The sequence below is a fragment of the Oenanthe melanoleuca genome, chromosome 6 (genome assembly GCF_029582105.1).
Source record: "Oenanthe melanoleuca isolate GR-GAL-2019-014 chromosome 6, OMel1.0, whole genome shotgun sequence".
Classification (NCBI taxonomy): Eukaryota; Metazoa; Chordata; class Aves; order Passeriformes; family Muscicapidae; genus Oenanthe; species Oenanthe melanoleuca.
Genome location: NC_079340.1, coordinates 18,479,166 through 18,505,377, shown reverse-complemented (window position 1 = coordinate 18,505,377; position 26,212 = coordinate 18,479,166). Strand labels below are relative to the sequence as shown.

General features: G+C 44.1%; 1 protein-coding gene and 1 long non-coding RNA gene across 2 annotated transcripts in view; one reads left to right on the top strand and one right to left on the bottom strand.

Annotated features, from left to right (window-relative positions):
* The window catches only part of LOC130254604 (uncharacterized), a 50,495-nt gene extending 28,308 nt beyond the window's left edge, over window positions 1-22,187 (top strand). Inside the window, exons 3-4 of the long non-coding RNA XR_008840773.1 lie at window positions 2,495-2,579; window positions 21,412-22,187. This is a non-coding gene — a long non-coding RNA (uncharacterized LOC130254604). The remainder of the gene's footprint in view (window positions 1-2,494; window positions 2,580-21,411) is intronic.
* Window positions 12,743-25,935, bottom strand: FAS (Fas cell surface death receptor). Its single transcript, XM_056494296.1, has 9 exons — window positions 25,671-25,935; window positions 19,057-19,204; window positions 18,382-18,516; window positions 16,437-16,545; window positions 15,858-15,922; window positions 15,444-15,527; window positions 15,232-15,302; window positions 14,753-14,777; window positions 12,743-13,954 (listed from the first exon to the last, which is right to left on the bottom strand). Exons 1-9 carry the CDS (start codon window positions 25,725-25,727, stop codon window positions 13,539-13,541), a joined length of 1,110 nt encoding a protein of 369 aa, XP_056350271.1. The 5' UTR covers window positions 25,728-25,935; the 3' UTR covers window positions 12,743-13,538.
* Between the last annotated feature and the right edge of the window lie 277 nt (window positions 25,936-26,212).

Below are 26,212 nucleotides of genomic sequence, written 5' to 3'. Positions count from 1 at the left end.
CTGGGAGCTGCTTCTTTGCCTGTCATCCTGGAGTGCACATGGTGGTTTCCAAGCTAGAAAAGGATGGGCAAATATCAGATAGGAAGGGCTGAGGAGCACCAGGTGCCCAGGTACACGCTATTTCTCTTGCCAGAACAATTCTTTGGCTCAGTCCCTGTGTGCTCTCAGGTTACACCTGAGGAAGGAGGAGGCTGGTAGCAGCTTGCACACAGTATTCTGGCAGTGGCCACCTGTCCCTTGTGTCCCCAGGCATGCACACACCCACTGAGGGGTGTGCCATGCCTGAACTGCAGCTCCACTGCTTTCAAGGAGCACCACACTGACAGTCTGTGCATTGCACACCCAGTTTGTGTGCATGAAATAAAACCATTTCTTTTGCAATAGCAGCAGATCTACTCTTCTTGTGGAAATAGGCTGACCAAAAGAAATTGAGATATTCTGGTGTATTTCTGTCCTCAACACTGGATATGATAGAGGCCATGACAGAAATTAAAGTGCAACCCAAGAAAAGAGATAGCTTGAAGAGGTTTAAGGATAGGTAGGTGATAGATGGGAAGAAATGTATATGGCCTTTCATGCAGTTTGGATATTATTTGTTGACACCTTCCTTTAACAGAGAAGGAGGAAAACCAAATCTTTGCAGATGGAGCCTGTGTGAAGCCACTGTCAAATTCTTTGTCATGCAAAAGTTTTTTTTATCTTGCACTTGAAGTGGTATGTCTGCAGCTGTTGAAACAATCTGAATATTGACATTTATCCAGTTAACAAAAGCAAAAGCCAAGTGCACCCTTCCATTTAAATTTAGGTCCTGGAATTGGACCAGCCACTCATTAGGTATTGAACTTTCACATATTATAGTTAATTTTCCTTTCTTCTTGCATATTAGGTAATAGAATTTCTTTTACTGTGATATATCATAATTCAGCACATCATAGCCCTTGGTCTGGGCTTTTTACTACATGTCTCAAAACCCAGCTCTTCTTCAGTTCTCTGTTCTGATTCTTTCCACACATGGATGGAACCGAAAGTTTCTGCAGCCATTGCACAATGTCCAGCTGTCTGGATGGTCAGGTCTGAGTCCTGTGGTAAGGAGACATCATCCTGTTGCAATTCCAGTCTAACTTACACTGTGGAAGTTAAAAATAACGATACAGAAATGAATGAATCATGTCTGCAATCTAAATGTAAGGAAAACTTAAGCTATTCATTTCCAAGGGATTCTTCCAATAGGCCTAGGCTTGATTAGTGCCAATAGCCAACAAGGGAGCTCTTTCTTTGTAGCTACATAACCAAAATTAGCTGTGTTTGGATGTGTTAGTGACAGCAATGGCATGGGAAACACCATATATTGACACTGGTCAGGCCAAGGCAGAAAAATGTCCAACAAATGTACAGGCAGCCATAAGACTTGTTGTTTTGTGCTTTGGCAGCATCACTTATCTTCTTCCTTTTATTTACAGCCACTTTTTTTTTTTTAATAGAAATAATTTAGCTATTTACCTGTGGTTTTCTTTCCATTCAGTCTCCATATTACCAAGTCTGTTTTCTTCTCAGCTTAGGTTGTTTTGCCAGGTACTTTCCTGCCTCATTTTAGGTTCCAGTGTGCATCCCAGATGCAATCAGCTGTGGTTGCTGGTTGAGTTCCTGCCATGTGTTTACAGTTCTTCCCATTTATTGGGGCTGTCTCCCTACAGTCTATGCTATATCTGCCCTGTGAAAATGCAATTTTGAATACCCACAGAGAAACCTGCTGCCTGTCTGTCTGTCTGTCTGTCAGCAGTGCTGCTAATCCCTGGGGGAGGCAGGAAGGCATTAGGTTGGTGTTGTGGTACCAGGGGAGGTGTTGGCATCTGTGATGAACCATTGTCTTTGCTGCCTTCATTCTGGAGGTGCCAGTAGCTTTTTGTTTCCTGTTACATATCTAAATGTAACAGATGCCAGATGGAAGAAGAAAATCAGATTTTTAGAAGAAGAATGTGAATTTCAAAATCTGTTGCTTATAGTCTGAACACCTGTACCATTGTGGCCACTAAAAGATTGCATGTAAAGGACAAAATATGACATATCTATATGTCTGCAATTACAGTGCATTTGCAAGTAGTGCTCTGTGTGTTTTAACATGGATTTTGAAATGCTGCTACACATGTAGAGCTTTGGCAGGTTAGTGGGAGTGCAGGGAGACTGCTGAGATGAACTTCTGTCAGATGTCACCATATCTCAAACTGCAACAAACCTGAGAGGCCTCAGAATGATTTTTAGATGCTGCAGTGCTTGGCTGAGCTGGGCTGTGTTTTGGTTTGGGGTAAACATTGTGACTGATGTCCCAGATCTGGAGCTGTTTCAGCTCAGTGACCGCTGGCAGCCCCCTAGCACCGTGTTCTTCCAAACATTTCTCTGTCACTGTGGCACATGCTGTTTACTCTGTTTGCATTCAAATGGGCCTTCTGTTAAACGTTTTCCATATTTCTTTTTCTATTCCTTCTCACTTCATCAGAATGCAGCAAGTCTGACTGCTTGTGCAGGAAAGGTGCCAAAGGAGCTAGTGCACAGCTTGGGTCACAGAGCCTCCCTCCAAGCTGGTAAGTCATGGAGCATCTCTGGGGATGTAGATCCAAAGGGATGATTAGATTTCTGCCTGGGCTTGAGCTCCAGAATTTATCTGGGATCCAGAGTTATACTGTCAATAAACTGGTTCACCATTGTCATCTGACAAGGGGTCAGTGATGGACACAGTGATGGAAACAGTGAACAAAATAATTAAATCTGTAGGATTTTAGTTGTGTGATAAATACACTAAAGATGCTGACAACCCCTGGCATGAAAGGAATCCCACCAGTAATGAATAGCATGCAGGACACATGGATATGTGAGATTTAGGGTACATGATGCCTGTTTCTCTGTATTCTTGTGTTTTGTTCATTTAGATTATTGCATGTCTTGTCATAACCCATTATATATGTATGTAAAAAGTTGTGCCTTTGAATTAGGGACAGAAGTATGTATGTGCCTTCCTTGGTTTAATGCACTTAGTATTACTGATATCCAAATATATAATTTAATTTCAGATCTTATTTTAACAATAAGGTATTTTAAAAAGAGTTTCCTCTGGCACTGAGCAGTGTTCTCAATGAAGTTCTTATCTGCACATATCCTAAAACCTTCTCTGAATGACTATCTGAATTTGTGTATTTAGGGAAGGTGGTGTTCCTAGGAGGTTGACAATTTGCTGCTGACATTCAAGAGAAAGCTTTAATTTTGAATCTAAAGATATTTGTATTTATTTCATTTGCCCTTCAGTCTCATTCACTGCTATTTTCCACAGCCCTTGTTGCTGTGCTGCTGCTGCAGAGCAATGATGTGTGATGGAGCAGCCCAGGGAGGCCACACCAAGGGTCATGTCTGGAAAGTCAGCACCTTCTCTGGCTGCCTGCAATGTCCCAACAGTGGGGAAGGAGTTGATTAATTTAATGATTCAGAAAGTCATTACAATGATTCAGAAAGAGCTGCAGTCATAAAGGGCACCAGAATTATGTTGAAATTAAATTTTAAAGACTAATTCCAGGAAAAAGCTCATTTTTCACTGGTCACTATTCCTGGTACTGGTCTGGCAGTATCTTGCAACTAAATAGTGAGAAGATGGGTAAAGCAGCAAAGCTGTGACAGCAGAGGGCAGGGGTTTAAGGTCTCTGGTAAGCATAAAATGTTCAAATACTTTTCTTGTCATTTTGATCAGATAACTCCTAACATTTCCAGCAATTTAATGATTCCTTAGAAAGTTAAGAAATGTATTTAAGACCTGACAAAGTAACAGAAAATTGTCCATTTAAAGAAACAAACTGCATATTTGTGGCCTTCTTACAATAAGGATGAGGCAGAAATGAGAATTCCTCAGCAGATGCTTGGCGTGACAGCAGAACAAAGGAAACAGATCCACAGAGCTCTTTTAGATTATTTCTCTAAACTAGGTGAATACAGACTTCATCCTGATGAAAGCAATGTTTCCCCTGGAAATTAAATCCAAAGCATAGTAATACCCAATATTCTTGTACAGAGCCCAGCTCCATGGGACCTCTCCCAGAGGATGTGTGAAAAAAGAGCCAGACTGAGCCAAGGTCTGGTTGTGACAGCAGACTTGGTCCTGTGTAAAATACCTTCACACTTGCAAAGCATGCCTGCTTATGAGCCAAGGAAATTCATTTCAGATGTTATATTTTTGCCAAGTATTTGTGGCACTAAAACACTCACTGCATAATTTCTGCTTCTTTTGCTGGGGTAGCAATGAATACAGGAGATTCATCAGGATTAGACTGAAATATTGAGCAGAAGATTTTCAAAAAAGATCCTGAATTAGACATTTTATATCCCTAAGCATACCTACTGCCATGAGAGGGAAAGTGAGAAGTCCCTACTTGTTGAATTGTGGATTGCAGTGTACACAGAAGTGAATACATCTAGAAATACACTCTGGCTTTGGAGACTAACCAGTAAGTTTCAGAGACTGGCAACCATAGGGGAAAAAAAATATATAGGAGAGACAAAAAGCATGACAATGGTGTTCAAATATGTAAAATGCTGCTGTTAAGAGGGTGGGAATCATCTCTTCTCCATGTTGTAGTGAGTGTGGCAGGGCTGAAATACACTAAGAGTTCATTTTGATATTAAGGCAGAGTTTTGAACAATAGAGGTTGTGAAATATCAATATGGGGAGTTTTGGAGTCTCCATCTCTGAGACAGGACAAAAACATTTAGTAAACCCTTCCTCAGGGCAAAGGACTGGCATAAAGGAGCTTTGGTCTCAGAAAATACCAATAGCTTTTGGAGCAGAAGGACTTTTGTTCATCTATTTTAAGGTGGCTGGAATTTCCAGCCCTTTCTTATCTAAATAGGAACTCTCTCTGGAGTCCATTGTTCAACAGGAAAAATTCCTGGGTTTCACCTTAGCTGGAAGACCTAATTTCCTGTTTGATATTTTAAACAGAGCTGTGTTCCCAAAGAAGAAAGTTGCAGACACCTTATTAGGAAAAAAGAACAACACAAAAGAAAAATTCCAATGCACAGTGTAGTGTGAACAAGTAAGAAACTCTACAGTGTAACACTGTCTTCACAGCACGGTTTTTACTCTTGCTAACTCCTGCAATCCAACCCAAATTGTTCCACAGAAAAACTCAGGTACCTAATGTCTCAGTAGATGCCAGTGTCAACAAAGGAGGTGTCAGTGCTGAGCCCCTGAGCACTTGTTGGGTTTACAAATGACAATTTGGGTTGGGTTTACAAATGACAATTCCCTGGCTGCCTTTGCTGTGACATGTGGCCCACCTGGGAGCTAGTGTGGCTAACCTCATCATTCAGGGCACCCTGGAACAGAGAGAATCCATCTCAAACTCACATTCACAGCAAATTCACAGCAGTGAATATTTCAGTGCACATAGCAAAACAGGCTCAGTGAGAGTGATGAGGAAAGAGATATCCTCAAATAGCCCAGAATCATGCTCAGTACAATTTTCTGCTCCAGAGCAGAGAAGGTTATTCCAGCCAAGAGCTGCTACAGCTTGTGTCAGTGTTGACATCTCCAGCACCAATTAATGGGAGGTTAGAGTGAAAGGAGGAGGAGGAACTTGCATTTCTGTGTTTGATACTGTGTCAAGACACCAAGAAGGTAGTCACCATTGCATTTAAAGTAATGCCTTTAGCTCCAATAGTGCTGTTCCAGTAGTTTTTAGATTTTAAAAGTTTGCTTTGTTTTTGACTCAGTCATGGATGGCCCTGTGGACTTATCTGTACCAAGATTTTCTGCAAGTCTGCCTAGATTTTTTAAGTAGTGAGTGTAAGATGATGACTGATTAGATCCTCAGGTGGAATGCTGTCTAGAAATGAAAAATTCTGCTTGCTTTCTAGTGATAATAGCTAGTCTCTTCAATCCTAAGAGCTAACTTGAAACCAAGTAGAACAGGACTGCACTTGATGTTCTATTTTGAACTACTTACAGCTTCTAACACTTGCTTTGCTAAAATTTTCTGCAGCTGGTTGCTGTCCAAACATAATGTATTGATTTAATTTGAATTAGTTACGTTTGTAAGAACCATTTCCTGAATTTTAGGGAGGCAATCTATACATGACTATCTTTCTTTGAAATACATCCACAGCTGAGAGAAAAAAGTAGGAAAACAGTAATTCTTTTTGAGAAATGTTTTTGGATGTTCTGTTGGGGGTTGGTTTATAGCTGGATGAGTTAGGAAATGAAAACAGCAGTCCCTGGAAGAGCTGTGCATTTTTATTGTGATTGCATAGGAATGTCTGGATGGGGGATGATGAAGCTGGACTCTGCAAGACTGTTGGCTTATGTAGAACAGATCTTTTATCTTGTGTCCAGCCCCCATATTCCAGTCATTAATAGTGAGTGAGAACTCATCTGTTCTCACAAATGAGACCTTAAAAAGTTGCATTGACAGCAGGTTAATAGAGTTACAGCTCTAAAGGCAAGCAAATGATAAGAGGACATGTAACCCCAGGAGTTTCCCAGGCATGTTGCTGTTCCCTACAGTGTATATTCCCTGGGTCACCCCATAAATTGTAATTAACAGTTGCTAATGTAATTTTTCATCAGAATGCTTGTCCTGGGCTCCCTAAAGGCTGCCTGAGAGTATCTGTCCATACAACCTATTATGATGATTTGGGTGGCATTGGGTAATGCTGCTCTTTGCTTTCCCTATAGCATCTGTATAGACTGCTCTCTGCTCTATGGTTCCTTATACAATGTGCCTCACGTCAGAGAGAACCTTCTGAGTGCTGCAGGGAGATCTGAATAAAGCTCCTGCAAGAAGGTGCTTTCTCAGCAAAGACATCTCAGTAAAGGCACTGTGTACTTTGCACAGCTCCTTGCTGATTTGCTGTTTCCCAAAGATACATAAACAGACCTAACAAAAAAAAGCACAAGGCATGGAGTACTTTGCAACCTCTGTCTGATGTCTCCTGGTACAGGATTATGTATTTTCAAGAACACATAGCTGTTCCAGCTTTTCTGATGGGAGCAACAGCCATAGATTTTGTAAGATAAAAAAAAAAAAAAATCCTGGCAACAAACTTCATGAGGTGGTTATTCCCAACATTTCTGTAGCTAGAAGAGAAGTCAAGACTGCATTTAATGTATAGTTATTTAAAATGATAGGCTAACTTATGAGCCTGAAAAAGAAAGAAGACAAGACCATCTACAATAGCATGTTGCAGTAATTAAGGGTATTATTCACAAGCCAGTTCCTTCCAAAAGCCTCTAAACTTTTACCACCCACTCCTTCTCCTCCCTCAGCTTCACAGTTGCTTTTCCACTTGATTATGGGGATACAAAGAGTACCCTTCAGAAGCCAAACTTTGGGACAGCCATCCTGTCTTCCCAAGGCTTTCACAGGCATTCCTAACACCAACCTTTCATTGTATTTTGGCACTTGTGTAAGTTAGAATCGAAGTGAATGCCTAAGTCTCACTGATTTAATTTATTAGTGAATATTTGTTAAGGTGTAAGGCACGTTCATATTGGCACGGGTGCTGCAGCACGTACTTCAGCCCCAGTGCCAGCTGCAGGTTTCGGAGAGCTGTTTGCAGCCTGGATGTGTTGTCGTGACGCCGTTTTTCCATGCGGTGTTCCATTTAAACCCCGCAGAGGAGCTCCTTGCGCCGCCTGATGCAGGGCTGCTCCAGGGAGCCCGGCTGTGCTCATCTCGGAGCCGGGAGTGTCCCCAAGGCACAGTGACAGGCTCTGCAAGACGGAGGCTGCTGCCCTCTGCGGCTCGCTTCGTGTGCACAGGGTGCCACCTGCCCTCGGGACACACAGGGACAGAGGGGACACAGGGTGCCACCTGCCCGTGGGACACACAGGGACAGCGGGGACACAGGGTGCCACCTGCCCGTGGGACACGCAGGGACAGCGGGGACACAGGGTGCCACCTGCCCGCGGGGACACGCAGGGACAGCGGGGACACAAGGTGCCACCTGCCCGCGGGGACAGACAAGGACAGCGGGGACACAGGGTGCCACCTGCCCGCGGGGACAGACAAGGACAGCGGGGACACAAGGTGCCACCTGCCCGCGGGGACAGACAAGGACAGCGGGGACACAGGGTGCCACCTGCCCGCGGGACACGCAAGGACAGCGGGGACACAGGGTGCCACCTGCCCGTGGGACACACAGGGACAGCGGGGACACAGGGTGCCACCTGCCCGTGGGACACAGGGACAGCGGGGACACAGGGTGCCACCTGCCTGCGGGACACAGGGACAGCGGGGACACAGGGTGCCACCTGCCCGCGGGGACACACAGGGACAGAGGGGAAACAAGGTGCCACCTGCCCGCGGGACACGCAAGGACAGAGGGGACACAAGGTGCCACCTGCCCGCGGGGACACACAGGGACAGAGGGGACACAGGGTGCCACCTGCCTGCGGGACACACAGGGACAGCCCGGACACAGGGTGCCATCTGCCTGCGGGGACACTCAAGGACAGAGGGGACACAGGGTGCCACCTGCCCGCGGGGCACACAGGGACAGCGGGGACACAGGGTGCCACCTGCCCGCGGGGACACAGAAGGACAGAGGGGACACAGGGTGCCACCTGCCCGCGGGACACACAGGGACAGCGGGGACACAGGGTGCCACCTGCCCGCGGGGCACGGCAAGGACAGCGGGGACACAGGGTGCCACCTGCCCGTGGGACACACAGAGACAGAGGGGACACAGGGTGCCACCTGCCCGCGGGGACACGGAAGGACAGCGGGGACACAGGGTGCCACCTGCCCGCGGGACACACAGGGACAGAGGGGACACAGGGTGCCACCTGCCCGCGGGGACACGGAAGGACAGAGGGGACACAGGGTGCCACCTGCCCGCGGGGACACGGAAGGACAGCGGGGACACAGGGTGCCACCTGCCCGCGGGGACACACAGGGACAGAGGGAACACAGGGTGCCACCTGCCCGCGGGACACGCAAGGACAGAGGGGACACAGGGTGCCACCTGCCCGCGGGACACACAGGGACAGCGGGGACACAGGGTGCCACCTGCCCGCGGGGACACGCAGGGACAGCGGGGACACAGGGTGCCACCTGCCCGCGGGGACACGCAGGGACAGCCGGCAGTGCCTGTGCTCCCCATGCACGGCTGTGCAGCCTCTACCTGCCACCCACATCCCCCAAAACAACCCCCACTGCCCAGCGTGCTTTTTAAACCAGCTTAAAGCAATTCAAGTCTGAAGAGGTGTGATTGGGAAGTTTAAAAATATTGAGTTATTCAGTGACCACTGTTCATTTCTGGATAAATGAGGGGACACTCTGGTATGAAGTTAGTTGCCCCTCCGCTCCTCGAAGCAGAGGAACAGGTGCTGTCCTTGTATCTCAGACACACACCTTGAACCTCAAGGCTTTTGAGACCCAGATCAAGGCCATCCTCCCCTCGGGCTGCAGGACAGCCGTGGTCCCCACCCAGCAGAACCAGTGCCAGGGCACAGCCAGCCCCAGCAGGACAGAGAGAGGCATGCCAGGGGCCCCTCTGTGCTTCACAGCAATTCGAGGAGTACCATAACACCTTCCCTGCAGCTTCAGCTATCCCACAGATAAGTCTGGAGAGGGATCTTCCTGTAGTTTTAAGGAAGAACTAAGACCAAGAAGCATAAACCTTCAGATACTGATAATCTGAAGAATGTATCAATCCCACCACTGCCTATAGGATAAGTATGCAGGAGATTAAGCTGGGTACTTCTGTTTCATCAGATTCTTGTTCATGTCCCAAAGACACAGAAACAGGTACATCTGTCCTGTCCCACAGCCAGCCAGTCACATGCACATCACTGTGGGAAGATGTATGGGAGGCAGGGTCAGTCATCTCTGTGTTCTGCATGCCCCTGGGGTGTGGGATGCTCAGGGCTGTCTCTCCAGGGTCTGTGCCTTTGGTTTCCTCCTGCCACTGCTTTTTGTTACTTACTCCTCTCCTGTATTTGCTCAGGATCTATTTTTCCAACATCCTCTTGGTCATAGACATTTTTTGCTGATTCCCCACTAGACTGAAAAAAAATTGCACTTTATCACAGTTGCTGGAATATGGGGGGATTGAGAGACCATTGTGTAAACTGATGGGAAAAGGCTCTCTAGCACTCTGAAAGCTTTAAAAGTCTTGCTTTCAGTTTGGAAGGGAATTTCAACTAAAACCACTGAAAAGCTCTTCAGAAAACACTGACTGTATGTTGTTTTGTGATTGTTCCCACATCCCTCATAATTCTCAGCCACAGCTCTGTGCTAGAGGCTAGATACATGGTGGGTATTTTTGCTCTTGCTAGCAGTGGGATAGCAGGAATGCAAGCTCCCCTTTGATGTCCAGAATCAAAGTATTGACAAACAGCAAGAGAGGGGTGGGAGTTTTGAGGTTGTAGCTTCCCTCCAAATAGGAAAACTGCCTATCTCAAGTACTCTTTTCCCAGTACTCTTACTCTGCTCATGGATTTATTGGTGTTGTTTTCCTTTTCTCTCCTTCATACAGGAAATAAGCCTGAGCTCTCTCACACTTTGATATGCTTGTCATGCTGTCTGTGCAGAAACATTTCAGACTCTTTGTACTGAGCACTTCATTTCTCAGCCACATCTTTTCAAGAGCTGGCAGCCTGCAGAATAACTTGGAAAATAATTTACTTCATATTGCAGCAGTCCTGTGTACTGGAGCTGTCTTTAACCATTCCTGTGTTATTCTGGTACCACAATAATACTGATTTAATCAATATTGTAATATTGATTTTGTTTCTGTCATCTTGAGGTGTTTGGTTAGCTCACAGAGCAGCTGTAACTGCACTACATTTTGCAGCATGGATCAGCAGCTGGTGTGGGTGCACACAGCAAAACAGCCCTTGGAATTTCTGAACAATGATCTCACACATGGTCACTTTCGATTTGCAGGGAACTTAAGTAAGATCATCCCTCTTGCCTTTTATTTCTATGTTCCTGTTTTTCTACTGTAGTTATTTTAAAATAACAATGGCTTTGGCTGTACTATTTGCATAACAAATGGGATTGTTTGCCAAGCTTTGGCTTCCTGAAGAGAGAACATTTCCTTTGTAATCTGCTTTTCAAAAAGTGACAAGTCATTCCCTGGGCAAGTTTCTGTTTTGGTTTTCACTTGCTTTTCTGATGTTGTGTTTCCATGAAACAGGGGAGTCTGGGCTTCAGTTTCTTTTTTCTTATACAACTCTGGTTTGAAAATTGTGTCAGAAGCAGGAGGCAATGGAAATCTGGACGTGCTACTGCAGGTCAGCAGAACTAAATCACTTTCAGTCCTTGGTCCAGGTACTCTAAGCTTGATCCAGCTCTACTCTGCACTGCTGACTGCCATGTAGACACATACAGACTCTTTGGAAAACCAAGTGCACAGTATAATCTGTCCTCCTACTTGAGCCAGTTAAGAACAAAAAAATTTATGATTTATGCTAACCACCAGAGCTAACAGCAGTCTGAGTTGAGCCTTCAAGACCTCCCCTAAAGAAAATGTGACTCACTCCTCAGGGATTTTTTTAAAACCATCCTTTTTATACTGAGGTTGGGAAATTCCAGTGTGATGGAAGAAAAAATTATCATTTTATTTCACTGTAAGAAATTTATGAGCTTTGGTGGGCTCAGACTGGTCAGTTCCCTGCTCCACAAACCCTGAGAGGTGGGCTACCTTCATTTCTGCTGGTCAGATGCTTCACTCAGAGACAAAGCCAGAAGCCAAGGGAAGAAAAAGCTGAAGTCAAGCATCTGCCAACACAGCTTTAAGCTACATTCATGCCTTCCTGGACATGGTACAGGGAGCAGCCCATCTGCCAGGGCTGGTGGGAGCATGGAGCTCTCCTTCCTCCCTGTCTTGGCTGTGCTTCTACACAACTGCATCCTGTAAAAATGGCCCAGCCAGCACCACTGCTGGGCTGCTTTTCTGAAAGGCAATTTTACTCTCATTTATGTGGAGCCTGGCCAAAACAGGACAGGAGCAGCACATTGTGGCAGTGTGTGAGAGCTGTGCACAGACAGCTCACACACAGGCCACTTCCACAATGCCAGGTTTAACCAGTGCATGGGTGCACAGTTTGGCCCATGGCTGTTAAACCATCTGACTGCAGCAGCCTGAAGGTTTTCCTTCAAAAAGCAGCACAGTGTGGGGATTTTGGCTATACAATAGTGGATTAGACACAAAATGCAGCTAGATTAGAGGCTCCAAACGGGGGTGGAAGGTTTTTGAGTGCTTAGCAGGGATGGTGCTTAAGAGCTGCACAACACAAACTGTGCCTGGGTAAAACATGTTGTGTGTCAATGAGTTCACAGCTACATCCTGCCTTTCCTTCCAGGCTCCTGCTGGAGGCCATACACAGATGTTCAGCTGTTTCCAGAGGCCATGTTCTGCCTTCCCAGGTACCTCACTTGCAGCTGTGAGGCATTTTGGAGGAACTCCACATGGCTGTGGGCACCCAGCAATGGCAGGGGGTGATTGCCAGCCCTGGCACCCTGTGGCCAGTCCCACCCTGCAAATGGGTGTGTGGGAGGGAAAGGCCTCACAGCAAAGCTGCCAGCACTGTAGTGATCCTTTCAATTTGGGAGCCGAGTCCTGTGCAGTTTGTGATGGAAGAAAGGTGACGTGTTTTTTCATGAGAATGATCTCCTTTATTCTGGTTTGCTAATCTGAGTAAAAGCAAACCTAATAATGACATCTACATACTGCACAGTAAGAAAGACAGAAGACATGTATTATGCACTTTTTAATGAAAAAAAATGCTTTCATTGCATCAGTTTCTGCATTAAAAAGCATCACACACTCTGAAGGATGCCTTCCAGAAATTATGGCTCTGTTGAGCTGTTAACCCTTCAGCTCCCAATCCTTTGAAGGGTTCTAACATTGAAAGAGGCTTATAAACATTGCTGAGAACAACAGAGATAATAATTTTTACCTGGAACAGGGAGCTTTTTATATAGAAAACTTGCACACATATACACACAGAAATGCTTTATGAAAGATAGAAATTGTATTTGCAGCAGACTAGAATCTACACAGCAACACCTCTATTTCAAATTCATCAGGTGTAAGGCAGGTAACTTTTTTTTTTTTTTTCAAGTACTCTTCCTGGTATACTTTTGAGACTCATAACACCAGAGTTCTCCCTTCAAAAAAAAAGGAACATCCTGCATTTTTAATGTAAGTAAAACCTTACATTGATTAAATAATGCAAGACTATGCATTTAAACTATGCCTTTTCTTCAAATAATTGTAACTTTTCCCCTTTTTTTAATGAATCCTATAGCTAGAGTCTCATATTGCACCTTTTAGTAAACAAGTCATAAAACTTCTTTCAGTCCTTAACCAAAAAGGGCTAAAACTTCTTTTAAAGGAAGGATATTGCTACAAAATTTGTAATTATTATTTTTGCACATAATAACTTACTTGAGTTCAATCAGAACTGCCAATGAAAATTCCATTTTGGAGATTTGTTATTTATATTAAAAAAAATATTCATTTAGAAATAATTTTCAAATTACTCTGTGCTAGGTCTCTTCCAAACTACCAGTACAGACTTCACTTAGCTCAGCACTATCATTGTAAGAGTTTCTGCCCTCTTGAGTGCCAGTTCTGCTCTGCTCAGTGTCAGGATTACAAGACTTTCCCCCTTCCTGAGAGCTGGAAATAGCTGCCTTCAGTTTCTTGTCAATTTTATCAGCTGCAGCACACATTTTTAACTCTCTCAGGCTGTTTATCAGGGCTGCATAGGCTCCCTTCATCCCATGGCTCTGATACCAGACTCGAAACAGCCTAATCTTCTGTTCAGATGTGTCTCCAGGACAATCCTGGATGCTTTGGTCTATGGCAGGCTCTGATACTTGGTGGTGACGAACAAATGTCTTGACTTCTCTCAGTGTCATCTCTTCCACAATAGCAGGAACGTGGCTGCTCAGGTCCACATCTAGGAGTGAGAAAGGAAATGAATGCACCTGGCACTTGCATCTCACTGGGTTTTATCACCTGCACTCAGATTTGATACTTCTGTCCAAACCAGATGAAGTTTCAGGTATTTGGGACTCAGAATGTGTGATTTATGTGTGATTTTTTCACAATACATGGTAGATCTGTTTTTACATGTTCCTGCCAAATGCTGTGTATTTCAAATATTTAGGCTTGCATCAAAATTGCTTTCTATCACCTAAATCAGAGTATCAGTTCCCTCTGTAACCTATTCTGTCCTTCTCTATCACTGAAGTGTGGTCACCTCTCTTTTTCTCAAAGCAGCTTTGGGAGAGGTCCTGAAACAGGACAGGTCTCCTGTTGTGATACAGCCTTGGAGCTTGTATTTTTTCCTGGTGAATACCACTCCTGTGGATTTTCCCCTGAACATAATGTGGGTTTGTGGATCTTCAATCCCACTGTGGGACTGCTCCCTTACCATAATTATCCATGGTTATAGAACACACAGTTTGCTGTTTCCTAGTGTATCACATGTAGAACTGAAATTCACTTGTACACAATGAGAAATTGCTCCCTATACAACAGAAATCCCTCCTGAGGCAAGACTTCCATGATGCCACTAAGTGTTTTGATGATGCCACTTCTTTAGTAAGTGTTCACTTTTGTGCTGGAATGACAGGTCTGGAAAGTGGCAAAGTCTACACAAAAATACTTTTGTTTGTTAGTTTGTTTTGGGCTTATGTATCTGTATCTCTGTTTTTTCTTTCTACTGAATTTTGAGAAATTACTTGTCTCTTACCTGTGTCTATAAGAGGTACATTCTCCTGAAAAAAAAAAATCAAACAAAACAGAAATAAGTAGAAAGCAGATAAATAAGAGGATAAATCCATTTCATGATACTTCTCTAGTTTTCTTCAGTTTTATCCATGATTCCTGTTTTATGAGTGAGAGAGTCAGATCAGAGAGACAGATCTCTTTGGACCTGGGTAAGTTTGAGGAATCAACTCACAATTGCTATTGCCTAAAATTATGCATGGGGACAGGAATGTCCTGGGCTGGTGATTTATGAAGTTTTGATTGTGGTCATGTGACTTAGGGAGCATTCCAACAATCCTGGAGAAGTAATGCAGGGTTTCTCTTACTTCTCCCAAAAGAGTCCTGGTGGTGAAATTTACTTCATTCATGTCATAGAAGAGAGGCACACACATGCAATCTAAATGGAAAAAAAGTTCTTTTGCATAAAGCTGAGTTTTTAATGATCACAACAACAATACTTACACAGGGCTCTGATTTGTAAACCACACTATTTGGGTGCCCATTGATTGTAAGATGGTTCTGTCTTCTCTTGCCTGAAACAACAAAAAAAAATCATTTTTAAAATCCAGGGCAGGACATCTCTCCTTTGGACTTCAAGAATATAAAATTGCATTTGAATAAGCATCTGAATTTCTCATTCAGGGTATAACAGGAATGAGCAGGGAATCACTTACGCCACCACATTACTCCAATAATTGCTGTCACTAGCAGTGCTACCAGAACTCCCACAGCAATGGCCAACCACAGCATTCTGAGTTCTGTTGGAACATTGGAAAATATGCATGAAAGTTAACTCAAGAAATGCAGCACATCAAATTTTAAACAAGGCTCTGTCAGATTTTAAAAGCCTTTTTTTTTTCCTAATGACATAATAATTTTTTCCTATTGTGAGTTGCCCCTAAAAAGGAGTAACAGCTCCCACACCCACACAGTGATAGAGGAAAAATCATGCTCTGCAGGTCAGTACAGGGCCCAGCAGGACTGATGTCCTGTCAGGAATCACTAGGGCCAGTGTATAGAACAGGACAACTGCAATAGCCTCTCAAAATACAGCACATGATAGACCCTGCTCTGTTTTAAAATGGTACCTTTTGTTCCACATACAGTGTCTGAAGATGAAGTACACTGTTCTTCAATCACACCACTTTCACATCTGCAGAAAACATGAAAACAAATTATTAGGGCATTTTTTTCTCTCTTAAGGGAGCATATCAAAATCTTCTAAGATGCTTTATCAGAAAAATATTTCTTATTTTGCTGATAAATATGCTGGTTTCATATTCCAAACCCTTGTGGGGTTTGGAATTTAATAGGTATGAAAATGGCATGGAAATTTGTGGCAGTGGGAAAACATATGAAATTATTTTTCAGTGTAACCCTAGATCACACAAAGACAACAAAAAAGCTCAGATACACTTTTTATTATTTTATTACACTTTTTGAAAAGCATATACAGATATCAGTGGATATATAAGCTTTTCTTCCTTTGGGAAACCTTCATGGCTGCAAATTGAGTTGACTGAACTCAGTCAGCTCAGGTGCAAAGGAAAATCAGAATGCTTTCACTGAGGTTATAGATTACCTTAGCCTTTGTCTTGAAAACAACTGGAAAAAAATGTGATTACATATTAACAATTTCGTATGATGTGATGAAGGCATAAACTTACATGGTACATGGATGGCAATGGTCACATCTTGCAGAACTGCAATAATAGTTCTTTGCACAGGCACACTGTGTGTTCTCTTCTGGGGTACAGTTCTTTACAACCTCCAAACCTAAAAATAAATTTCTTGAGGTGTATTATTTTGAAAAAGCAGGTTTCTGCCCACAAAGTCCTGTCCTCAGACTTGCTGCTAGCTCCACCTCTGGCACTGGAGAGGCTTAGCTTTGTAATACACACACAGAGCTTTTCTAAGGAGCACTGGGAACATGGAGCAGTCAGAGAGACCTCTGCTGGAGAAGAGTCAGAAAACTCATCACACAACACAGCTCTTGCTAGAAGAGGACTCATTCAGCACAGCCAAATCCCAACTTCTTTTTCCCTTCAGAAGTGTAAACTCAGAAGGAACTCAGATGACACAACCAATTGATAATGGAGAAGGTTCTTTGCACTCCCTGACAGACAAGTTTTCCCTTTCCTTGAAGACCTCCAATGATGAGGAATCCCACTCTCTCTTTTTTGGCTAACATATCCATGTGAAGCATTCTTCTTAAGAATCAAAACAAATTATTAATTTTCTCCTATCAGTTATTATGATGATGCTATTTCCATCTATGAAAAAAAAATACTTCTGCATTAAAAATTACTGTATCTACCTGCTATGAGAGGTAGTTACATATCTGCCTACTATTTTCATAGACATATTAAAAACAGAACAAATTCTTGACTTAGTACATTCAGTGCCCTACTGTAATTTGAAAGTACTTTATGTTTCCAAATTTGATGAAGCTCTACTGTGAAACCAGTGCTGAAATAAGTCACAGAAATAGCAGACATAAATGATCACAAGAATGGGTCACATGGAACTTCAGCGGTAATTTTCCTCTTTCCTGTTGTCAGTCTACTGATTTCTCTTCAACTACATTACTGTCCATGGAATATTGTGACTAACCATCCCATTACCCTTTTCCTCTCTTCAGTTTAAATAATTGTGACATCATATAAAATACTGAATTGTTTTGCTCTTACCAATTTCAGCACCCGTGCAAAAATGTTTATTATAGTAGCAAATGAGAGGAAAGTTTTTTAACCATATTGAGGTCCTAAAGGAAGGGGAGAGCACTACAGATTGATATTCCAACAGGTGATCTGAGTACAACCATATTTGAGTTGAGAACTATCTCTCCATTCAACAAATTTGATTTTGGGTATGAGGAATGAAGAACTAATTCTCTAAATCCAAGTAGAGCAGATCTACAGGACACCTGGTGAAACTGGCAGGAGATAAGTTTAATGGATTAAACAAAGAATAAAAATCTGTGATGAGTATTTATTCTGTCACCCAGCAGCTTCATGAACACAAAGGGCTCATAAATAGACCCTGAAATGACTTGGTAGGGCTAGATCTTCTAATGTCCTTTCCCCCAGGAAGCAGACAGGTTTGTTTGTGTTATCTCTAAATATCTCTATCTCTCTTTCCTCCACTGCTGAATGCAGAATGCTGGGCCACTGGTCTGCCCAGGAGGGCTTGCCTTACTGACTTACACATGTATCTGCACAGCATCTTGAGTGCTTCAAAAGACTAAAATCCATTTTAAATAATACCATAAATTATGTGAAAGACTACAAAAGAAGCCATCATTACTTCTTATACCCCTGTTTCAAACAGGGGGTGAAGAAGAGGGAGAACTTGCCTTCCTTGACTCTGAAAAGTCTGTAGTGTCTGACTTGCAAGGACTTTGGCTAAGCTAAGGAGAAATAATGGACCAACTATTTTGCTTCCTACTTTGTGCTTGATGAAAAGGAACTGTAGGATAAACTTATTACTTTTTCACAAATTCATTCATGTTCTGCCACTAAAAGTTTTGAATTAAGGTATTGTGGAGACTTTTCAGCAGAATCCTGTATGAAAGAAGAGTCATTGCTCCTGTTGCTATTTCTACAGACATACCAAATGTGCTGTCACACAGTCTGCATCTCCTACACTTGTCCAAGTCGTTGGGGTGATCCATGAATTCCTTTCCTTTCTCACATGGAACACAGTGTTTGATAATATCTGTTGGGCAGGAGACATTTTTAACAAAACCTGTAGAGACAGAAAACCAGCATTTTAGAGAGAAACCACCAGCTCTAAGACTAACATCAGAATTTCACTTTTAATCCCTAGTTCTTTTTGATTCCAAATATGGAATGTATATTCTTTGTGCATGTATAGATACACTTCAGGAATGTAGTATACATAACATTTGATTATCCCCACTCTTCCTCCAATTTAATACTGAAGGAGAACACACCAAACAAAACTGTACATGAAAAATTGGAAAACCCATGAATGTTTGGAATCTTGCGGGCAAAACCATGTGTTTTCACTTTTTCAACCTCTTTCAAACATGTATGATAGTTCTTGGCTCTTTTGTAACAAGCATGCTATGAGAGAACTCTGTAGTGAGAAGTTATCAGTGCACTGAGCTCAGGAAATATCTCTGTGGCTTATGTCCTGGAACACAAAAAGATACAGCTGGAATGAAACCACCTCATACCACTTCAGTACCCCAGCACAAAGCATGTGCATGCTGTGGTGTCCCCTGCTAATGACTTCTCAACACAGCCTTACACTGATACTCACCACTTTTACATTTCTTGCAACACTGAGTGTCTAACTGGTATTCATCCTTGTTGCAGTTAACTTCTCTCCTGGAAATGATCCTCCTAGGGTATGTTATTAGAGCTTCAGTAGAATTTTTGCACTGTGTTTCAATAATTGAGACAGTCACCTAGGAGAGAACAGAAAATTAGACAAAAAAACTGTTTAGGACTGTAGGTGTGTTTTAGTACTAGCAGAGTCACATTAATAGTGTTAATAGTGTTACTCTATAAATAAACATATTGATATTCAGTCCCTTATTAAAACTGTTCATTACTTTAGATTTAATGGACAATGAGGGCCCATATTAAAGCCATGAACCCTACTACTACAGACACTCACCTTTCAAATTGATTTACAGCAGATCCATTTCTTTGAATTTTTGCATTGTCAAGTTAAATTGAATAGTGCTTGTTTTTTTTTTTTAATTTGTTTTTATTTATGTCATTAGGCAGTAGAGCTTTACTAGTGCCTAATTTACTAGTGCCTCTCTGCCTCTTTTCATTATAATAATAAAGCACTGGGGCCAGAGGCCAAACCATGTTTTTTTTATTATTTTGGAAGAAGGAATAAGAATGATAAGAATAAATCTGGTATAGTTTGCATTCTTCTCAGCAATATTTTCTGGGGAATTCTATATTTACTCTGCATGCACTAAATATGAGATGTCCATAAAATGGAGCTATGGATGCTGACCATAATTTCAGTCAGATGCAGAAAATCCTTATGTTAAATTCCTGAAAAATCATTTTGGATATCAAACTGGGCTCTCAAGGAAAGGAAATGTTTTCTGTAGCTAACTAACTGATGTAACCAATTGCCTTCCACAAGTAGCCACTTCTTTTGATCCTCTAGTCTATTCACTAGTAAGAATGTGGAAAGAATTTTATTTCCTTAGCATCTCCCTGTTTAAAATGTATATAATATTAAGAAGGCATTTCTTTGCACCTGGAGGTCCAGCAGCTGCAAGAGCATAATTAGCACTGGAGGAACTCTGGGTATGGATGCTCAGCCCATCACTCCCCCTGTTTGTTCCTCTCTCTTCCTTTGCTGCCTAAACTTTCAGGGTGCTCTCCTCTGAATTCCAGTGTAATGATGTTGAAATATTAAATATTAAAGTCTCCAGAGAAGCTTTCAAATCTATGTGTCAAATTAGTGTGATTTGTTTTCTTTTTGCCTAGAAGAACTGTCTCACTAAACACTGGATTAGAAAGTGCAACTAAAAAAGAATTACTAAGATACAGTCAGGGAAGTACAACCAGTCTGGTTTGGCTTTTCCTAAAGCAGTATGAAGAAAATGTCCAGAGAATCATGCAGAAAATAGGATATAATCAAAGAAGGAAACATATTTCTAAATTACTAATACCAGTAAAGCTTAGCTGATTTTAGCAAATGCCTGTGAACACAGTGTGTGCAGAGACATGTGTTCCCTCACATGAACAAAGCTCTCTGACCTTGTTTGTGCTTTTATACAAATGAGCTGTGCTGGTGTGAGGGGCTACAGAAACACAACACTTTTAGATGGATGCCCTCTGCTCCTGCTCACAGAGATGAACTTCCTGGTACACTTACAAGAAGTGGGGGTCACTTCTCAGAATCTGACACTTAAGCAGCACCAAACACATTGGTTCTGCTTGCAGGGATGTCTTAATGATAAAAGGAAGGAATAATGATAAAACTGTGAAGACTTTTTTTCAAAGCAACATCCTAATTTTTTCAAACTTTTTTTTCTCCTCCTGGATTTGCAAACTCTTAGAAGCAACCCATTTCCTATTTACAAATTTTACTGTGTCTTACAGGAAAAAAAAAAAAAAAAAAACCAAAAAAAAAAAACCCAAACAGAAAAGAGTCAATAGTCACTGAGCTTCCTGTGCACACCTTAGTTGGTTTTTCTGCTGTCACTAAGCAGTAATCATACTATAGAAAAAGAAGCAGTTTAGGGGCTTTTACACAGGCAGGGATGATAGGTGCTTTTTATGACACATGCACTCAAGGAGTGGTTATATGTTTTCAGCCCAGAATGACTCACAGAGGCTCCCTCTTAACCTAAAAAAAAAATAGTTTTTGTATCTAAACTGAAGACTTAGATGGCACTAAGCAATCTAAGCAATGGGAATAAGATCAATCAGTTGGGGACATCTACCTTGGCAGAACCCATCAAAATTACCATATGTGCCCAAAGTTTCTGGTTTCTCTGCATTTGCATTGCCCAGACAATGAAAAGAGTTTTCTTCCTGCTCCCTCTCTTTCATTCCAACAGTCTCCTCCAAAATGCTTCCACTAACAGGTATTTGCCAAGGACACTTTTATGAAACCTGTTTTCATCTGCATTTCCAGGGCACAATGACAAGAACTTTAATTTCTTCAAATACTCATGTCATTTTGGGATTCTCAGGCCTCCAGCTCTTCCTCTATCAAAGTATTCTTCAGAATACATCAATCTATTTAAACAGAAAAGCTTCTGCAAGACACACCTTAAAGGTATGTAATCTCAGCTTTGCAAGTGTGTGAAAATGTAATTTGCATACAGGACTTTTTAAAACTTTACAATGTTAACCCTGAGAAAAAAAAAGTCTGTTTTCTCCTGTTAACTTTATAATACATTTTATTTTTAGCAAGCCCTTTCTCCCATTTCTAATCTATAAAAGCTGATGAATGAGAAGACTGATGGCCACAGGTGGCCCTTTTTTTTCCACTCCACATTTGTTACCAAGGACTAAGGTGTGTGAGCTCATCAGGGGTTTTCTAAGTGTTAAAAAAGGAGGAGGGGGGGATTTTTCTTGCTTTTTTTTTTTCCTTGTGGAAGTTGGGTTCCTAGAACAAGCTCCATTTTAATACACTTTTCTCTGTAATCAATGTCTCTTGTATTAACTCTGTCAGGATGGCCTTTTCTAAGAGTAATTTCACTCAAAGAGTAAAACTTAAAGGATTCTCTAATGCAATTCTTTCACTATGACAAGAAATTTCTGCTTCCAAAACCTCCAGTACAATTTCTTCCAACTCTTTTCTTTTCTCCCACCAAGGCTGAATCTCATATTTAGCACCAAAAAAACCTCTAAAAACAGTATTTCACATTCTAAAATCTTTTACAAAAAGAGCAAAAATAATCCATTTCCATTTTATAAAGCCCAACAATAGGAGTTTGTATAAGAGCACCCTCAGCTTCTTAAATTCCAAGGGAAATGTGTGTGTTTAGTGTCTGTGAGAGCAAATAGCCTCAGACTGTCCAGCACCTTAAACACACACTGTCCAAATTCAATCTATTACCATTTCAAATCTCATCTGAATCACAGGCTAATTGCAACAACATATTGGGGCTGGGAGTTGTATGATGGGTTATTTTGTTGAGTTTTGCTTTTTAGAAGCACTGTACTACTGAGCACCTGGTAAATGCTACACTATTTGGAGAGCTGGGAGTGATATTAACATTGAGGCTAAGCATGAATTAGAGCTTGACAGACAGAAATCTAGCAACTCTCACCCTTCTCCTTTTGTATCACAAAAAGGTTTTCTCATTACTTTCTCTTTGTTCAGCGAGTTAGTGCAAAGATAAGAGTGGTTACTGAGGAAACATGCACAGACATGTTTCCAGAATTGGGGCCCTTATACTTTTCACTTGAGTCTTGGGTCATCCCATCATTTTATGGCTGTTTATGCATGTACACTTAAATGTGAGTATTAGTTTTCCATGACCTGAGGAGGAAAGATCAATGCAGTAATGTAGGAGCCTTGTTTTCAAGGCACATCTGAACTTCCAGAAAACTGCCTGCTCTGTAGTCATATCACAATCACAAAATATTTACCCAACAGTTCACTCTCTGGCCTATTCCTTTAGAGTGCTTGAGGTGGTTTTGTGATGGCACTGGATTCCCTGGTGGCTGCTGTGTGCCCAGAAAGGTTTCAGCTGAACCAGGAGCCTGGGAACCCCAGCCCATCTCTGCCGTGCTTCAGGCTGTGACTGGGACTGTTACCTTGCTGCCTTTGCCCCATCTGTATTCTTGCTTAGGCAAGGAGCTTTTCTTTATCTTTCCCCACCTTTTCCCCTGGACCTCAGCAGAGATCCTTCAGTTGTTTCTTGTTTTTTAGGGTTTTTTTCCACTTGAACTGTTTCGGCTTGCAGTCCAGTGAGCCCACGGGGGCGGTGGGAAAGACCCAGGCCAGCAAAAAAAGGGACACTGAAACCAGTTTCACCTGCTGTGAGGAGCAGACAATGCCAGCAGCTCAACAGGCTCCTATCTGCTTTCTGCCTGAGCTGCTGTGTGGATTTTTCCTTCCCTTCACTCAGACAAAGGGAGCAGCCACCATCCTCACCGGGTGGGGGGTGTGGGGTATAATAAACTTTTTTTTTTTCACTTTCACCCCCTAGCATTAATTTCTCTCATTGGAAAAAAAAAGGATTGTTGGGGCTCTTCTCTTTAGGGGAAATGTTAATTCCAGAGCATTTTCTCCTAAAATTTTTCTCTAAACTAAGACAAGTATGTCTCTCCGTGGTATGTAGTTTTGTAGATGTTTTCTAACTTCTTGGACCACTCTATTTTTGCCTGACTACGCCTAAATCTTCTTTTACTTGAGTCCAGTGTGGAGTTCCTTGCAAAATTGAGGTTCTCATTCAACAAGCCATTTTCATATTCTGATTTAACCAAATAATATCCCAAACTCTGACCAGGTTTGCTATTTTGTAAGTAGTGAAACAACATGCTAATTAAAACAAATAACTTTTTAAAAATAGAAATTATGTAGGAATGCTACAGTTTTTCTAATGTACACTGAAATTTGGAAACAATTGGAAAATAAGAACAGAAATTACATATTATCTGGAGCATTATAAAATAAAGTATTTTTAATCTTAATATGGGTTCTGAATAGTTCCAACATACTGAGCTACACTGACATTTCTGTCACTAACTGGCTGCTCCTGTACAGGAACAGGTAACACACACTTCTGTCAGCAGATGAAAATCCTTCTTTGTATTTCATTATGCTTCCATGATTTGTGCAGGGGCATGGATAGAGCTCTCTGAAATACTTTAAATAATTTATTACCTGTAATGCAGTTAATCAGATCACAATTTGAGTGGTTTATACATTAAGACTTGATTTTAACCTGACAAACTGCCTTTGTTAGCAATAGAACTCCACTGTGAAGAGACTTCGAAGGTGAGCTTTAGTGAGTGGTCCCTGAAATTGGAGAATGGGGGCTGGGGAAGCAATGTGTGCTGTACCCAGGGCAGAGCTGTGCCAGGGCTCACTGCCACTGCCTGATCCCTCCCCGGCCCTGGAAAGGGGGCACGGCTGCCTTGGGGTGGCTCTACTGGAGCCTGGCCAGCCAGGGAACCCACACATCCTTAGATCTGCCCTGGAGCTTCCTGCCACTGCAGCTCCTCGGAGAAATGCACCTGTGCCAGGGGAGATCCCTGTGCTGTGCCACGGGAGATCCCTGTGCTGTGCCAGGGGAGATCCCTGTGCTGTGCCAGTGGAGATCCCGGTGCTGTGCCACGGGAGATCCCTGTGCTGTGCCACTGGAGATCCCTGTGCTGTGCCAGGGGAGATCCCTGTGCTGTGCCACTGGAGATCCCTGTGCTGTGCCACTGGAGATCCCTGTGCTGTGCCAGGGGAGATCCCTGACCTGTGCCAGGGGAGATCCCTGTGCTGTGCCAGGGGAGATCCCTGTGCTGTGCCACTGGAGATCCCGGTGCTGTGCCACGGGAGATCCCTGTGCTGTGCCACTGGAGATCCCTGACCGTGCCAGTGGAGATCCCTGTGCTGTGCCAGGGGAGATCCCTGTGCTGTGCCACTGGAGATCCCTGTGCTGTACCACTGGAGATCCCTGTGCTGTGCCAGGGGAGATCCCTGACCGTGCCAGGGGAGATCCCTGTGCTGTGCCACTGGAGATCCCTGTGCTGTGCCAGGGGAGATCCCTGACCGTGCCAGTGGAGATCCCTGTGCTGTGCCACTGGAGATCCCTGACTGTGCCAGGGGAGATCCCTGTGCTGTGCCACTGGAGATCCCTGACCGTGCCAGTGGAGATCCCTGACCGTGCCAGTGGAGATCCCAGAGACACGAGGAGCTGTCAGAATCCGCACTGACTCACTGCGCACAGGGCACGGTTCAGGCAAGGTTCAGGCCCTGCCCTATCGCTTCCAGTAAGCGCTGCACACGGACGGGACCATCCACACACAGGCTGGGACCATCCTCTAGCTTCTCCTGGGCCACTGTCCCGGCGGCTCAGACTCCTGCCCCGCAGGTATTTGCTGCAATGCTGCTGTCCCAGCTCGCTGTCAGGGATCCGCTGAGCTCAGGTGAGGTCGGCTCCCACCGAGCCCGGTTTCGGTCCCGCAGGGCCCCGGGCGCTCCCCAGCTGCCTCTCCCGCCTGTCCGGCCGCTGCGGACCGAGCCAGTGCCAGCTGTGCCTGCTCCCCCACCTACAGCTACGATCCGCCTGCATCCATCCCCCTGCTCCTCCGTCCGCTCTTACACTTCACTTAGCACCCTCCAGAACCTGAGCGTGAGTTTTTTCCTCTATAAACACCGCCTAACGAATGGACTGAACTGTGGGTGCCGCTCTGTCCGCGCCCGCCGCCCGCTCGGACACTTACGAGGAGCAGGAGCAGGAGCGCCCGGGCCGCGCCGCCGCTGTCCCGCACCTTCCGCATGCCGCCGCTGCCCGGCACCTTCCGGCGGGACACCCGGGCTGCCCTCGCCCTGTCCTCGCCCGCCCCGGCCCGCCCCCGGCTCGGCACGGCACGGCACGGCACGGCAGGGCAGGCCCGGGCTCGGCGGGGCGGGGCCGGGAGCGCTGCGGCGGGATCCGGCCCGGGCAGCCCTGGGGCGGGGATCTGGCTCCGGGCAGCCCTGCAGCGGTGATCCACCCCGGGCAGCCCTGGGGCGGAGATCTGGCTCCGGGCAGCCCTGCAGCGGTGATCCGCCCCGGGCAGCCCTGCAGCAGTGATCCACCCCGGCAGCCCTGGGGCGGAGATCTGGCTCCGGGCAGCCCAGCAGCGGGGGTCCGGCCTCGGGCAGCCCTGGAGCGGTGATCCACCCCGGCAGCCCTGGAGCGGTGATCCACCCCGGCAGCCCTGCAGCGGTGATCCACCCCGAGCAGCCCTGGAGCGGTGATCCACCCCGGGCAGCCCTGGGG

Excerpts from the sequence above, each read along its gene's own strand:
- FAS (XM_056494296.1), bottom strand. The coding sequence starts at position 25,727 with ATGCGGAAGGTGCGGGACAGCGGCGGCGCGGCCCGGGCGCTCCTGCTC. Across the intron at positions 18,517-19,056 it reads TTGCAAGAAATGTAAAAGTG|GTTTTGTTAAAAATGTCTCC; the intron begins GTGAGTATCAGT and ends CTGTCTCTACAG. Across the intron at positions 15,303-15,443 it reads TATTGGAGTAATGTGGTGGC|GCAAGAGAAGACAGAACCAT; the intron begins GTAAGTGATTCC and ends TTGTTGTTTCAG.